We start from the raw sequence: 16,716 nt of genomic DNA, 5'->3' as shown, positions 1-16,716 counted from the left end.
GAGTTAATGTGACAGAGCTGTGAAAAAGGCGAATATCGTTTTGGGATGTTTTAACCGGAGTGTTGTATCTAAGACAGAGGAGGTAATTCTCCCTCTCTGCTCAGCACTGGGGAGGCCTCAGCTGGAGCGCTGTGTCCAGTTCTGGGCCCCACGCTTTAGGAAAGATGTGGACAAACTGGAGAGAGTCCAGAGGACAGCAACAAAAATGCTCAAAGGTTTAGAAAACCTGACGTGTGAGGAAAGGTTAGAAAACTGGGCATGTTTAGTCTGGAGGAAAGGAGACTGAGGGGGACCTGATACATTTTTCAAATACATTAAGGGCTGCTATAAAGAGGCCGGTGATCAGTCATTCTCCATCCACTGAAGGAATGAAAAGAAGCAATGGGCTTAATCTGCAGCCAGGGAGATTTAGGTTTGGTATTAGGAAAATCTTTCTAACTCTCAGGGAACTGGCTTCCAAGGGAGGTTGTGGAATCCCTGTCACTGGAGTTTTAAGACCAGGTTGGACAAACTGCTGTCAGGGCTGGTCTAGGTTTACGTGGTCCTGCCTCAGTGCAGAGGGCTGGACTAGAAGACCTTCCAGTCCTACATTTCTATGACTAGGTACAAAGCTAATTCCCATTCACACCCTCACGGCTCCACAGACTCCCCTCCCTGAACAGCTAAACTGGCAGGAAAGACAGAGCTCATGGAGCTCCTCTGCTGGGCACAGCTCTCCCAAGCACCGCCCACTCGGAGGGTGAGCACCCAGCAACATCACCCTCCCTACACGACGGGCTCCTCGGTGCCCTCTGGCCTCAGCTTGCTGCGAGTGAGAAGGGCTCTGGTGGGCAGGTGCTCTGAGGGTGCGCGCTTGTTCCCCCGGGGTGGAACTCCCCATTGGGTTGAGGGTGATTAGGCCTTGTTCTGGTGCCCTGCATGGGGAGCTGCCCCACAGCCAGTGCTGCCGGCAAACACAGGGCTCTCCCTCAAACAGCGCACAAGAGACCATGGCTACCTGCATGGCTGCGTGGGCATCAGGGCTTGCATACCATGTGCCTCGCAGTGGTACCAGCTCTGCAACACAGGGCGGTGGGCCTGTAGGGTGGGAGGAGCACACTCCCCACAATAGCCTCCCCGCTGTCCCTGGAACATAGCGAGGTCGTGGGAAAACCCCAAGCATTTTTGTCTTTACTACAAGCACCGCTGACCCCTCCCCCTGTTGTATTTAGCATCTTCCTTTGCTTTCACTGCTTGACTGTGATGTTTTAATGGTTTTACTGTTGCTCACCATGAATCAGCCCTTTCACTGCGCTTCACAGGCGGGAGTCCTCCCAGCCATGCTGGGCACCCGGCCAGGGCCACAATCCCTGTTTGCAGTCCCCCTGCAAGTCAGCGGTGGGCTTGGCGTTAGAACCCTGCAGTTCCTGTGCTCATGGCACCAGCCCATGGAGCCGCTCTGACTGCACACAGCAAGCGGGGTAGATCTTGACTTTTTACTTACCTCTCATTGACCTCCAGCTTGACCCCGGTGTCCCCAGCCCGAGACTTGCTCAGCATATCCTGTTGAGAGCAACAGAGCCATGGTGTGAAACTCATGGTCAGGGTGTGCGCGTGCACGGACACCTGGTTACACAGGACAACGCAGATCCTCACCGATCACCAAGCCCAACCACAGCGCCCCTATCACCCCACACGGGGACCAGCTCCCGGCGCTGTGACTGAAAGCCCACGGCAAGGGCCTGCGAGCCGCCTTCCCTCACCCCACTGCCCTACTGCACAGCTCCATCTGCAAGCGCTGTCCTGAGCTGCTGGCACCGTGCTGCACACCTGACCAGAGCTCGAGGGGACAGGAGATGGGTCTAGAGCAGCCCTTCAATGGCTCCGATTCTCCCAGTGCAGCATTAGCCTGTGGGGCCACAGTGGGTCCGGGCCCACAAGGGAACATACCAGATTCCAGCCACTGACATCACCTGGCTGCAACAACCACAGCTGAGGGCTGCCAGGCAGCTGCCCTCCATGTCTGGCTGGTCAGCGATCTCCTGAGACAAGCAGGAATCTGGGAGGCTCCTGGTGATGCAGCTTTCGGTTGCTCAGTGTGGGCTGCTGACTGGCTGGAGTCTGCCCTGTGGCATCTGCGTGGCACTTGCTGTGTTACTTTGGTGACCCCGGGGCTGCTGGTTTGAATCATCGCAGAGCAGGGGTTGCTGGGAGTGAAGCCAGACAAGGGAACAGCTCCCCACTCCCCCAGCCACTCTCCTGTCTCACCTCTATCCTGGCAACTGCTGTCTCGACAGCGGCTGACGTGGCTGCCATCTCCTTGTCCACCAGGTCCCCCAGCTCCTCCTGCTCAACGTCCAGGCCTTTGGGCCGAAGCTCCTGGGAGGAGAACTCGGGAGAGTGAACGGCCTGAGCAGGAAGGGGCAGCGGAGGGCTAAAAAGCAGGCCACACACACTGACACAGCCCCCAGCCTGCCAGGGCAGCCACCCCAACGGGGCACAGAGCAGGGCAGATGCATACCCCAGGAGTTCCCCTTTTGGACCGTATCTCCTGAGGAGTTCCACAGCCTCCAGGGTCTGCCCCTCTCAGAGACCCTCGCCCCCGCCCCAGAGGGATCCTCCCAACCATGCCTGTGGCCCACTCTGGAGCAGTCAGTCTCCTATGGCCCTGTCCTAGGCTGCAGCTGCTCAATACGCAACAGGCCCCCTGACCAGAGAGGGGTCTGACTCCACCTCGTTCCAGCCCTCTCACCTCTCCGATGGCGCTGATTTGGCTCAGGCAGTTTCTCACGGCAGTGCAGTCAGCGCCCCCCAGGGAGGCCTCGTCTTTCAGGGCACCAAGGTAGCGCAGGGCCTCGCTCCCGCACTGCTTACACGTCTCTGACAGCACTGAAACCAGGCCACAAAGGCAAGAGCTGGCTGAGGAAGGCAGGAGCACGCAGCAGGAACAGCCCCAGCCCCCTTGCCCTGGCGGGGATACTTACAGTCAGCAGGCTCCATAGGGACCATGTGGGAGGTGGCGCTGCCCTGCAAGATGGTGTCACTGATGAGGTGGGCAAATAGGGCCACGCACGGCAGCAGGCTGCTTACATCTGCAGGCAAGGGAGTCAGAAGGGGAGACGGCCCCTGCTAAGTCACTGGCCACCTCAGCGGTTGAGCCAGCCCCATCGCTGCCCTCTCAGTCCCTTGGGCAAACAAGACTTGCAGGTTTGAGAGGGTCAGATTCAAAGGGAGCTGAGCAGGTTTGTTCCTTACTCCCTCAGGGCACCAGAGCCAGGCGCAGGCGCAGACCCAGCCCTGAGCCCTCACTCACCGCAGCTCAGAGATCCCCTTCCCAGGACGATGTCCGCAGCAGCCATGCATGCACACGCTGGCCTCAGTATCAGGTCAGTACAGGCACAGAGGGCGTGTGCAGCCCCAGTGCATGCGGCCTCACTGCACCCTGGCACCGCTATGGCTTTGGGAACTACAGCCCAGCCCCCTCTGGACTCAGTTTCTCACACTCTGCACTGGAGCTGAGCTCGCTCTTGCCCTGCTGCGGCCAGGGGAGCCAAGGGCTGCTGTTGCTTTGCTTCTTGGGTGCTGTGGGAAGGGTCAAGTGCTTGGTGTGACACGCTGAGTGCAGGGCTCCAAGAGGGGGCACTGTGTCCCTCACACACATGGCTGGCCTGTGGGCTGCGGGGTCTGAGGCTTGGCACATCCGTAAGGAGAGAGGATGGGATCTTCTGGAGGGACGCTGGATCCCTGTGGAAGCCCCCACAGTTTGCTCTGCCAGCACTCCTCAGCCCCGAGTAGCCCTTGCCGATGGCGTGCAGAGGAAGGTGCACGGTGAGCCCACAGTGAGGGGGCTCAGGGCCCCGGCAGCTCTCTCACCTGAGCGGTTGGAAAGGTATTTGCCATGCACGCCCTGAAGCCGCTCTATGCAGTCGGAGGCAGCCAGTGTTCTGCTCAGGAGATAATCTGCACACACAAGAGAGACCCGCAAGGTACTCAGCAGTCTGCACAGCATCCGGGGCTACACACAGACTCACCCCCTGCCAATCCGCGTGCTGCCAACACCTGCCCAAGGGGCTCCCGGCAGAGCCTGCCCCTGAGCTACTCTAAGCCCCCGACTGAGCGATGGAGAGTGCTGTCCAGAGGGGCTGGGCTCTGGGACCCAGTCACTCGTTGCCCCAGTTACACAACGAAACCCCCTCAAAACCAGCGGAGATGGAGGCAGCACGGCAGGGCCAGCTGGCAGCATCTTGCTCCTGCCACCCCCTGGAGCAGAGCACAGCGCTCGGTGCGGGCGCTCTGGAGCGAGGGCAAAGGGAAAGGCCTGCAGGGAGTCTGGCCACCTCTGGGAATACTGGACTTCAGTGCATTTGGGTCCTTTCCAAAGGCAAAACGTTTGCTCTCCAGAAGAGTTACTAGGAGCCCTGAGAAGATGTCGCCTCTGGCAGGGCTCCCCAGTGTGTGTGTGTGTGTGGGGGGGAAGACTCCATCACAGGAAGGGCGGTCATCCCAACCTTCCCTGCAGGCTGGGGCAGAATATGAACAAAGGGCTCCTGAGAGCTCCCAACCCAGTCCCTACTCCTGGCTTCCCGATTTCTGCCCTCAGCCAAATCCCCACACTATGGCCGGAGCCCCCTCCTGCCAGGCAAATGCCTTTTACTCCTGAGGGCATTCTGCACCAAAAAAAATATAAAAATTCTGCACACAATATTTTAAAATTCTGCAAGTTTTATTTGTCAATAAATAAATGCAGAGGCACCAGCATGGCAGTGGGGAGCACAGGCCACTGGCTGCATGTAGGTGGAAGATCACCCTGTAGCTCCCCCATCCCCCGGACACGGACTCAGCAGTGAGGCTGCACCCGACCCTAACACAGCACAAAGCCTGCACCTGACCCAGAAACACCTTGGGGTCCTGTCCTCTGCGCCAGGTGCAGCAAGTGTGGGGCAGGCAGGCTCAGCCAGGCAGGATCCAAGTGTGGAGGGGCTCAGTGTAGGGGGATCCAGGTGTGGGGTGAGAAGATTCCGTGTGGGACAATCTGGGGGCAGGCAGCTCAGTTGGGGGTGTAGGTGTGGGGGATCTGGATGCACAGAGGCTCACTGGGGGATGGGGGGGTTACAGGTGCAATGGGACTCTGCAGGGGCTCCCAGGTGAAGGTGGCTGGGGCTCAGTGGAGGGGTCTGTGTATGAAGGTCTCAGCAGCTGGGTTTGGGTGTTGCGGGAGTGGGGCTTCATGGGGTAGGAGTCTGGGTGCAGCTAGTTGGGGGTCAGGAGGCAGGGGGTCTGGGTGCAGGGGGGCTCCAGATGCAGGGGTTGAGGTTCCGTGGGGTGGGGTTCGGGTAGAGAGGGCTACAGGGGTTCTGGGTGTAAGGGGCGAGGCTTGGTGGGGCTGTCTGGGTATGGGAGGTCCGGATACATGGGGGTTGGATGGATGGGGGAGCAGCTCCCCATACAGTGACCCCTCCCCCTGCAGCTGAGGAGACATGAGGGCAGCAAACAGGAAGTTGCTGAACTTCCTGGAGCTGGGAGAGGTTTCTGGGGGTGGGTCTGACACAGCCCTAGCTATTCCTTGCAGGGGAAGAGGAAGTCCCGTCCACCCAGGCGAGACTAGCAGCTGATCCTGGCTCAGGGTAGGAGCCACTGGCTGGGGTGTCCCCAGCCCTGCGGTGATTTACCTCTCCACTGGCTGTTCCGGGTGTCTGAAACGATGTACCTGTACAGCTAGGGAGTGGGGCGTGACTGCTCCTGCTGCTTCCCTGTCAGAAAGTCATTTTTTTTGCAGGGAAGCAAAGAAATCTGCAGGGGACATGAATTCTGCGCATATGCAGGGGTGCAGAATTACCCCAGGAGTAGCCTTTGCACTCATCTGTGCTGAAGATTTTAGGGAGGGAAAGCAAATGATTCCTTGGGACACACCCGAACGTAACTGACTCAGTTTACTGGACGCACACGGGTCTGTATGTGCACACACACTCTACTGCAACTCCAGAGCTATGGAACACTTGGAGAGACACCTCTGAAATACCTGGCACTGGCCAAGCACTGCCTGAGTGAGGGTGAGTGGGGTTATGACCCCGGAAGCTGCAGTCAGTGGCACTAGCTCTAGGCCAGTTTAGCTGCCAGGGAGCAATCCCGATGGTTTATCCTCAGCAGCTCCTAGGGGAGGCAAGTGGCTAGCCAAACGCTGAGACTGAATTCTGGGCTGGTTCCCCCTGAATGGCACCCAATCCTGAATTAATACGAGCTTTTGCCCCTTGTGTGTGAGCAGCCAGAGGTCAGTGCAGCTGGATACACCCAGAACAGAGGGAGGAGCCAGCCCAACCCTTACGGCAAGGCAGCTAGGCCATACCTGCGGAGCTCGTGCAGCTGATGTGGGTGGGGTCATCGAGTCGGTTCAGGGAGTCCTGCACTATCTGCTCTGCCTCCTGCACCGTGCACTGCAGCAAGGCAAACTGCTCGTCCAGGAGCCGCTGCTGAAGAGCCTGCTCACGGCTCTCCTGAAGGACACACAAAGAGAGGAGAGAGCTCAGGGCCTTCCCAAGCTCCAGCCAGGCCCCCCCGGCACCCAGGAGGCTCTGGTCAAGAACGGCAAGCCCACTGACATGCCAGAGCCATGTAATCGAAAGAGTAAGGGCCGTACCTGGCTGCTCTGGCTCCAGTTCCTTCCAGCAGGAGGAAAGGGGGCAGAAGGGGACTAAAACACCACAGCCATGGGGTGTTCCCCTAATCTTTCCATTTAAGGAAGAAGAGTTTTGGGGCTATCAGTTCCTAGCATGCAATGCTCCATCTTGACCCGAGCAGCCAAGCAAGGAGGAGTCCAACAGCACTGCATGCTGGGACGTGCAGCCTCTGCACATCACAGCTCCACGGTATTAGGTCTACTGCATTTCACATAAGAGCTGCCCTTGGACTCCTGCCAATGCACTGGGGGAAGTCAGGGTGCCCGGGTGCTCAGGGGATGGAGTGTGGCTGTTGCCATGTTGCTGTCCACCTCGGGCATCCCCAAACTGGCAGACAGCAGTACCTTCTCTCCCAGCCGGGTCTGCAGTGTCTCCAGCGTTTTACTGCTGCTCTCCTTCTCGCTGTCCAGAGTGTCCTTTAGCTGCTGCAGCTCGGCCTGCAACGCCGCCACCTCCTGGCTGCGCTGGGCCACTGCCACCACCAAGGTGTCCCTCTCCTGCTCCAAGCCCGCTGTCCTGGTGCTACGCTCTGCCTCCGACTGCAGGGCAAAGGGAACAGAGGGAGGAATGGGGAGAGAAAAGATGAGGGTGGACCAAGCACCCTCATTCCGGGATCCCTCCTCCCCTACTGTATTCCAAAATTAAACCACCTCAGAGCCCAGTGTGCTGGGGCAGCGAGTTCCTGCCGCCTGCGAAGCTGGCGCTGCTCCAACGCAGTGTGACGCCAGCCTGTCCCGCCGGCAGGCTGAGCACACCCAGACTTACCAGAAAATACCCACTTCCACTGCTGCTCCATAAGCAGCAAGCTCCCAGCCAGGGAGATCTCACTGGGGGAAGCGCGCGCTCCAGTGGTTTCCCCAAGAATTGAAATTGGGGGGGGGGGGTTCGAATTTACAGGGGGGGTTGTCAGGGCTGATGAGGGGTGAGACTGTGAGGGTGAAGGTGGGCTGTATGGCACCATAGTAAAAACTGAAAAATGTTTCATGACCATTTTATTAGATTTAACTCATGTTTTAAAATCATCACACAAATTAAAGTTGGCTACTCAAGCCTTCTATGAAGCACTACGTCTACATCCTTCTTGGTTTCTTGTTACAATTTTGCACAACTCTGTTAATGAACTTCTGGAATGCCATGCGTTCATCTTTGGTGGCTTCTCGTGTGTCCGGTAGTTCCACTCCTTCAATTGATATGCTCACTAGTTCATTCACATGATCAGCAGCAGGCGACTTCTTTCAGAACACAAAATTCTATTAAATGATGAAAAAGAACGCTCAGCTGTAGCTGTTGTGACTGGGAGTAGCAAGAGATGAATTCCTACTTCTTTCATCCCAGGAAACAGAGCACAAAGATCGGGTCGAGCCACTAGTGATGATAAAAAAGAAGTTGAAGTCAAATATTCATTCATTCGTCGTATGATATTCCACTCTGTGTTCAAATTCTCTATTCTGTCCTGAGCACATGGCAGCCCCATTGCTGGCAGTGCCTCACTCCACTCAGCTGTTGGTGTTTTATAGGATATGGATCTGTAAAAGCTATGCAGAGGTTGAGCAGAACCTAGAAGTCGCTGTTGTAGATTTTTAAGAATCAAGTCTGTGTATTTTTTCAGTTGTCTTAAACACTTCTGTCTTCTTCACTTAAGGATTCAATATAAATGCCTTCATTAGTCAATTTCTAGACTGAAGTCTTTGCTTCTTCCAGTACTTTTTCAATGGATAGAATCATAGAATATCAGGGTTGGAAGGGACCTCAGGAGGTCATCTAGTCCAACCCCCTGCTCAAAGCAGGACCGATCCCCAATTAAATCATAGCTCTCTGATTGATCCAAATGTAGCTTCTATTGCTGGACAAAGATCTACTACTGTTGTAGCAGATGCCCGGATGGCACTGTTTAATGACCCAAGTGGTTTCAACAGTAGATTTACAAGAGAGAGAATGGCGATTGTCTTCTCTGAACGTAGTAGCAAAAGTAATCCACCAGCCTCACTACTTAGATCCATCCCATCTTGGTAGATACTTTCCAAAGCCAGTAATAATGGCTGGAGTAATTTTAAGACAACAGCCAAGGATCGCTCATGAGAAGTCCAGCGGGTTTTCCCAGGTTGGACTAATTTGAACTTCAGTCCAGTGTATCTTCTATATTTTCCAAGATATTCAATCTTTTTGGACTCTTGCTGAAAAAAGAATATAATGAAGACATTAAATTTATAACTTTTTTAAATGTCTTTTGAAGATTCTGCAGCTTGTACTACTGCTAGTTGGAGTAGATGGCCTCTGCAGTGTGTATAGGAGAGATAAGGGTTACACTTTTCTCTGAGAAAAGCTTGTACTCCACCATGTCTTCCAGAGAAGTTTGCACCTCCATCAAATGCACAAGCAGCCATCTGTTTGGGGTCCAACTGACAAGCATTTAACTCTTCTAAGATGTGGGTTGTCACAGATGCAGCTGATGTGTCTTCTATAACTTGAACATCTAGAAATGCATCTACTGGCCTACCCCTGACATCAAGATAACGTACACAGTGACTTAATACTTGATGCCCATTTGCACTGGTGTATTCATCAGCCATGTATGCAAATTTTTTGAATGTGGTGAGAGAGTTCACTTTTTCAACTGTTGAGTCTTTCACGGTTGCACCACATGCTTCTAGTCAGTCAGTTGAGTTTCTTGCAGAAAGACAGTGAGCATTTGCTGGTCTTGTTCGGAACCAGTGTTCAACATCAGGATGAACAAGTGACAATGCACTTAACATTGGCCTCCAGTTTGTAGCGTGTGGTATCTCTTGCTTAAATAGAAAGTAAGATGCCACAGCCATGTTTGTTCACATGAACTGTGCTGTGTCTCCAGCATTCTTAACAGCCTCATTAAGTACTTCTAAAATTGGCTTTGAAAGTGGGCTTATAAGGCTTTCTGCATGTTGATGCAGTCCAGAGTCCTGGTGTTTTGCAGCCTTTTCACGTAGTTTGTCAGCACTGGCTTTGCTGACCGGTTTGACAAACCAAGCTCCTCCACTTTTACCAATTATCATAGAATCACAGAATATCAGGGTTGGAAGGGACGTCAGGAGGTCATCTAGTCCAATCCCCTGGCTCAAAGCAGGACCAATCCCCAACTAAATCATCCCAGCCAGGGCTTTGTCAAGCCGGGCCTTAAAAACCTCTAAGGAAGGAAATTCCACTACCTCCCTAGGTAACCCATTCCAGTGCTTCACCACCCTCCAGGTGAAATAGTGTTTCCTAATATCCAACCTAGACTTCCCCCACTGCAGCTTGAGACCATTGCTCCTTGTTCTGTCATCAGCTACCACTGAGAACAGTCTAGATCCATCCTCTTTGGAACCCCCTTTCAGGTAGTTGAAAGCAGCTATCAAATCCCCCCTCATTTTTCTCTTCCGCAGACTAAACAATCCCAGTTCCCTCAGTCTCTCCTCATAAGTCATGTGTTCCAGTCCCCTAATCATTTTTGTTGCCCTCCGCTGGACTCTCTCCAATTTTTCCACATCCTTCTTGTCGTGTGGGGCCCAAAACTGGACACAGTACTCCAGATGAGGCCTCACCAATGTCGAATAGAGGGGAACGATCACGTCACTCGATCTGCTGGCAATACTCCTACATATACACCCCAAAATGCCATTGGAAAGCTTTCCTTCTTCGTAAACTTTTTGCAAGAGGTGCACCAGTAGCCATCTTTTGTAACTTCAATAAATGGGAACACTTTGACCGACAAACATTGGGAACTGCCTTTAGGTTTTGGAGATGCTGTTTCTTCAATAGGTAGCTGTATTTGTGCTTTGGGCTGGTCGGATGTAGATATACCACTTGAACCTTCAGATGACATGTTGACGTATTCTTGGTTCTTGATGTGTTCTTCACCTTGGTTAGTTTTTGAGGCCTTTGAATGGAAAAATTGTTGTATTGTTTTTTGTCTTTTCATTTTCACTTTGACCTGCAACATATAAAAGAGATATGAATAAAGTAAATGTTTTGTTAGGATAATGCAAATTTAACATGAGGATAATGCAAGTTACACCAAAACATATAACAGGTCTAAATTTCTAAAAACATATATATTAAACAAAAAATGTATGTAATTGAAATTGACTTTTGAAAAGTAAGCCATCATGGGATAAGAGGGAAGTCCTCTCATGGATTGGTAACTGGCTAAAAGATGGGAAACAAAGGGTAGGATTAAATGATCAGTTTTCAGAATGGAGAGAGATAAATAGTGGTGTCCCTGAGGGGTCAGTACTGGGACGATTACTGTTCAACATATTCATAAATGATCTGGAAAAATGGGTAAACAGTGAGCTGGCAAAATTTGCAGATGATACAAAACTATTCAAGATAGTTAAGTCCCAGGCAGGCTGCGAAGAGCTACAAAGGGATCTCACAAAACACTCAGTGTGCAGCGGCAGTCAAAAAAGCCAACAGAATGTTCGGAAGCATTAAGAAAGGGATAGATAATAAGAGAAAATATCATATTGCCTCTATATAAATCCATGGTACGTGCACACCTTGAATACTGTGTGCAGATCTGGTCACCCCATCCCAAAAAAAGATACATTGGAATTGGAAAAGGTACAGAGACGGGCAACTAAAATGATTAGGGGTAGAAACAGGAGGAGAGATTAAAATGACTGGGAATTTTCAGCTTAGAAAAGAGATGACTAAGCGGGGATATGATAGAGATCTATAAAATCTTGACTGGTGTGAAGAAAGTGAATAAGGAAATGTTATTTAATCCTTCACATAACACAAGAACTAGCAGTCACCCCATGAAATTAATAGGCAGCAGATTAAAAAAAAAACTAAAGGCCGTCTTTCTTCACACAACACACAGTCAACCTGTGGAACTCTTTGCTAGCGGATGCTGTGAAGGCCAAAACTATAACAGGGTTAAAAAAAGAACTAGATAAATTCCTGGAGGATAGGTCCATCAGTGGCTATTAGCCAGGATGGGGAGGGATGCAATACCATGCTCTGAGTGTCCCTAGCCTGCTTGCCAGAAGCTGGGAATGGGCAACAGGGGATGGATCACTTGATGACCTGTTCTGTTCATTCCCTCTGAAGCCCCTGGCCTTGATCACTGTTGGAAGACAGGATACTGGGCTAGATGGACCATTGGTCTGACCCAGTAGGACCATTCTTATGTAAAAATTAATAATAAAAAAAATGTTTAGTACAGAAACTCCACAACATAATGACCTCTCAGATAGCAATGATGTGAGAAACAACCTTGGCAAATAATGCATTTTAAAAATCTTGGCCTACTAGGAAACATATTTATATAAGTTTCCATTCCCCGTCACAAATCTAGCATTCTGGAGCAAAGTCAGTAAAATATAGTCCAACAAACAAATGTTTATTTAACGTGCCCCTCACTTTTCTCTCCACTGCACCCCACTCACCCATGTTGTCCTTGGTCAGTGGAGACTCAGAGTTCAGAGGTGCTTTCACGTGAGTACACCTCCCAGGTGGGGGGCAAGAAGGCACCCTGCTCGTTCCTCCAGCTGCTCACTGTTCACTCTGGCCACTGCTCTTCGTTGTGCCACCGTTCACTCCACCACTCTGTTGCCAATGGCTCTACGCAGTCACCTTCTGCTGCCACCTGCCACTGTGAGTTGGTCTCTTGAGGTTCCACCCAGCTCTCAGTGATTTCAGCTGAGCTCTCAGTGTGGGAAACCTTGCAGCTAGTGCAATTCTGGGCTGTGTCTTCCACAGAAACACTGTCCCCACAGCAGGACTAAGCACTTGCATCCGATGAAGTGAGCTGTAGCTCATGAAAGCTTATGCTCAAATAAATTGGTTAGTCTCTAAGGTGCCACAAGTCCTCCTTTTCTTTTTGCGAATATAGACTAACACGGCTGCTACTCTGAAACCTGTCACTTAGACCTGATCATCAGTGATTTCAGCTGCAATGGTCACTTAACAGAACAAAAGGCTATCTATGGAGCCTAATGAGCTCTGTCTTTAAACAGTGGAGAGGGACAGGTCCCCACCCTCTCTCTTGATGGCCTCAATCAGCACAGGCGAAGTACAGTTCTACTGCCCTTTACTCATGTAGTTAGAACAACATTTCATTCCCCCCCATCCAAGTGATTTGTAACCCAACCCCAGCCAAAATCTATCACTTGGGAAACACAGGTCTGTTTGCTGGATACCTAGGTAGATTAGGTGTGAATGTAAATGCAATCTGGTCCTGAAGCCTTCCCCTGCAGCCCCAGCTAATCACTAGCTGGTCAGGGAGAGCTCATTTAGACTTTGCTTACAAATCATTTGAAATTATTAGGTTGGCCAACACCATCGAAATGAATGCCCTGACATTGTCATAAAAACAACAGCTGTATAAGGAAGCTAGTCTATGTTCATACTTTTCAAATCTATGATACTTTTTCAGATACACATATTTTATCATACACTGTATATGCTTTTAAAGTGTGTATTAATGTTTCAGTTTCAATTCAAATTTCCAAACAGTCACTAAATTGGCATGTAACTAGTTCACAAAACTGGGGGGGGGTGTTGGGGAAATTCAGGAGGGGTGTAGGGAAATCACTGATGCACTCACCTGCAAACTGGATTTCAGAGTGCTTTGGAGGGCCTGCTGCTCCTGCTTGCTGGCTGTGAGCTCTCTCTTCAAGGTTTCCAAGACCTCTGCCTGTTCCTGAGTCTGCAGACAGAGCAGAAGTAACCCTTGAGTGTGCACATCACAGGGTGGCACTCCCTGCCCCTGGGCTGTTTGTTACCCACTGGAGACCTTAGCTGCGAGCTCAGGATCTGATCACATCACCAATCTGCAGCCTTCTCCCCTCTCACTCCTCGCTTGTACCGTCCCGCGGGCACAAGACTGTAGACCTATCTCTACTGCACGGACTCCCTCACGCTGGGCTCTACCCACCCAGCACCCCCAGCTGACACTCCCACGCTTTGGGCCTTCCCTGCTCCGCTCTGCACACTCCGACTCACCTTCCTCTGGGCCTGCTCGCTCATGCGCTGGAAGGAGTCCTCTAACTCTTTCTTCTCCCGCTCCACATCACCTTGGGCCTGTCTCGCTACCGTTACCTGCTTGGTAACCTCTGCGTTCTGGGGAACATCAGCAAGAACTCATTAGTTGCGTCAGCCCCTGCTCGTCACCCACCCAGTCACTGGACAGGGCCGATGCCTCACCTCTGCCCCATCCTGCTCTCAGAGCAAAATCCTGTTCCCTGGTGTGGTGTAGGGGGAGGGGATTCCCCATGGGGGATCTTCGCCCACTAGCCTCCGGAATAACAAAGCTGGCTCCCCACAGGGCACAATGGCCCATGTGTCTACAGTGGCAGATCCCTGCTACTCCTGGGCATGAAACCGACACAAAGCCAGCAGGAGGCTTGGCAGGGGCGGAATGAAGGAGAGGGGTACTGGGCCCTACCTTGCGCAACAGGTCAGCATGGTTCTGCACCAGCTCGCTGTACTTCTCCTTCAGCTTGGTGTACCGTTGCTCGTTAGCCTGCGCCTTCCCTGCAACACAGACACCCACGGGGTGAGCGACCTGCGAACACACGTGCCAAGGACGTCTCCAAAGGAAAATCCCATCTCACTGGGGCAAACGAGCGACCCCATTCCTACAGCCATTCCGGCTTGAACATGGGTCCCAACAGCACTCCCTGCTGAGAGAGCCCGGGACAGGAGTGGCCTGGAACTCTGCCCCCCAACCCAGCCTACCCCGCTTCCTGCAGCGCCCCCTGCTGAGGAAGCCTGGGATTGGAGTGGTCAGGATCTCCCCCCACAGCCAGCCTGCCCTGCTCCCTGTTGATAGAGGCTGGGGCTGGAGAAGCTGCTAGCTCCCCCCTCTCTTGCAGAAGAGGCTGGGCTGGGGACTCAGGGGGCAGCCCCCGAGCAGATCAGAGGTCTCTCCTCACTCTCTATCTCCGTCAGGCTCCTCTGTGCTTTCTCTGTGTCCTCCCACTGCTTCTTCAGCTCCTCCAGCTCGGTGCGCAGGAAATCGCTGTCATCCAGGGCCTGCTGTTTGAGGTGCTTCTGCTCCGCCAGCTCCGCCTCCAGCTCGCTGATCCGCCCCCTCAGCTGCACACCTAGGCGATGGCTCTGCAGGTCACCAAGTGGGAGAGGTGGGCTGGGGTGGGTCAAACATCCTTCTAGCCCCAGCTGCCTCGATGCCAGCTGCCCTTTGAAGGGGCAGTCTGAAGCCCAGCTCTTACACTGCTGTTGCTAATTAGATCTGGGCCAGCCAATCAAAGTGCCCAAGGCCCATAATTCCTAACAAACCCATTAACAAAAGCACCAGCCACTCAGCATGCAGGGATTCTGTGGGGAGTTATAAAACAAGAGCACTCGGCATAAGCCAGTGCCTGACCGGAGTTGTCTAAGCAGCTGTCACTTGACAGCACGGGTGTCCCTGGGACAGTGAGGAAACCCGACTCCTCCCTAAGGTGGCAGAGCAGAAATACCGCCCCTGGTGCAAGCCCTGGGCACAGGAATGGTCTCTGCAACTGGGAGAGTAACAGCCCCACGGTCTTGGAAAGGTGGCATCTCTGGAGCCATGCTGGGCCCCTGGTTCAGTGTGACTCAGTGGGAGGAGCTGCACCACGCCCTGCGTGTTTCCCATCCAACGTTCGGGCTACCAGGTCTGACCCGGCCCCGAGACACAGTGATCGCACCAGTGAGGTCCAAGATCTGCACATCGCTGGCCACAGATCGCACAGCCCGCACACTGGGTTAACGTCAATAATATGGGCTATACATTCACCTCCGCCTTGAAGTTCTCCAGCTCCTCCTTCAGTGCACTGATCTCACGGTACAGCTGCTCGATCAACCGGTCCCTGGCAAGGAGAATGACACCAGTTGCTTCCTCCATGCTGTGCCCCTTAACCCGTGACCCTGCCGCCCCACGCAGAGGAGGTTTGGGGATCAGATGGGAATTACACAAAAAATATTATGAGGCCAATACATGAACCCAGGGGTGCCCTCCCCTGGGATCCTGCGTGCAGCACTGGTTACCCTGTCTCAAAGAATACTGCAGAAGAAGATAGGGTTCAGGGACGAGCAATGGTCAGGAGCCTGGAACGCTCTCTTATCGAGAGAGAGAGAAAGAACAGAATTGTTTGCCTTAGAAAGAGACAGGTTTCAGAGTAGCAGCCGTGTTAGTCTGTATCCGCAAAAAGAACAGGAGGACTTGTGGCACCTTAGAGACTAACAAATTTATTAGAGCATAAGCTTTTGTGGGCTACAGCCCACTTCATCGGATGCACAGAATGGAACATATAGTAAGAAGTATATATATACACACACACACACACACACACACACACACACAAATACACCCACACAGAGTGACAAAGTTCCTCCTCTGCCTTGGTGGGTCATGTGCTTATTGGCAGATTTGCTCGCCTCAGAGGTTCACGGCAGCCCTCAGCTTGGCCACTTTCGTGGCTCAAATCTGCCATTCACTCAGTTAGCCTCATCCCTGGCCAGCATGGGGAAAAGGAAGAAGAACAATCCCTGCAGTCTCTGCTGATCCACCTAGTAGTTCGGGGAACAAGCCAGAGACCTTCCCCTCTGATGGAACCCACAGTCCAGGTCAACTCTTCCGGTATCAAGTAGGGAGTTGGGGGAATGGAGGCATGGGGGGAACCCGGGCCTGCCCTCTACTCCGGGTTCCAGCCCAGGGCCCTGTGGATTGAAGCTGTCTACAGTGACTCCTGTAACAGCTGCGTGACAGCTACATCTCCCTGGGCTATTTCCCCATGGCCTTCTTCCAACACCTTCTTTACTTTCACCACAGGACCTTCCTCCTGGTGTCTGATAATCCTTGTACTTCTCAGTCTTCCAGCGGTACGCCTTCTCACTCTCAGCTTCTTGCACCTTTTGCTACCAGCTCCTCGCAAGCACGCCACAAACTGAAGTGAGCTCCTTTTTGAACCCAGGTGCCCTGATTAGCTTACCTGTCTTAATTGATTCTGGTAGCCTCTTGATTGGCTGTAGGTGTTTTAATCAGCCTGTCTGCCTTAAATGTTTCCAGAAAGTTCCTGATTGTTCTGGAACCTTCCCCATTACCTTACCCAGGGAA

At 52.6% G+C, this 16,716-nt stretch overlaps 1 protein-coding gene across 4 annotated transcripts in view; it reads right to left on the bottom strand.

The window, feature by feature from the left end:
- Positions 1–16,716, bottom strand: part of HIP1 (huntingtin interacting protein 1) — a 158,606-nt gene that overhangs the window by 5,938 nt on the left and 135,952 nt on the right. For all 4 annotated transcript variants that reach the window (XM_074974767.1, XM_074974769.1, XM_074974768.1 and 1 more), the window contains exons 13-24: positions 15,397–15,469; positions 14,552–14,735; positions 14,062–14,150; positions 13,620–13,736; positions 13,222–13,323; positions 6,998–7,192; positions 6,323–6,470; positions 3,853–3,939; positions 2,964–3,071; positions 2,732–2,868; positions 2,248–2,358; positions 1,484–1,542 (exon numbers count right to left, since the gene is read on the bottom strand). In XM_074974767.1, the coding sequence (XP_074830868.1) occupies positions 1,484–1,542; positions 2,248–2,358; positions 2,732–2,868; positions 2,964–3,071; positions 3,853–3,939; positions 6,323–6,470; positions 6,998–7,192; positions 13,222–13,323; positions 13,620–13,736; positions 14,062–14,150; positions 14,552–14,735; positions 15,397–15,469 (1,410 nt within the window). The remainder of the gene's footprint in view (positions 1–1,483; positions 1,543–2,247; positions 2,359–2,731; positions 2,869–2,963; positions 3,072–3,852; positions 3,940–6,322; positions 6,471–6,997; positions 7,193–13,221; positions 13,324–13,619; positions 13,737–14,061; positions 14,151–14,551; positions 14,736–15,396; positions 15,470–16,716) is intronic.

The sequence above is a fragment of the Natator depressus genome, chromosome 17 (genome assembly GCF_965152275.1).
Source record: "Natator depressus isolate rNatDep1 chromosome 17, rNatDep2.hap1, whole genome shotgun sequence".
NCBI classification, from domain to species: domain Eukaryota; kingdom Metazoa; phylum Chordata; order Testudines; family Cheloniidae; genus Natator; species Natator depressus.
This window is presented reverse-complemented; position numbering and strand designations above follow the sequence as displayed.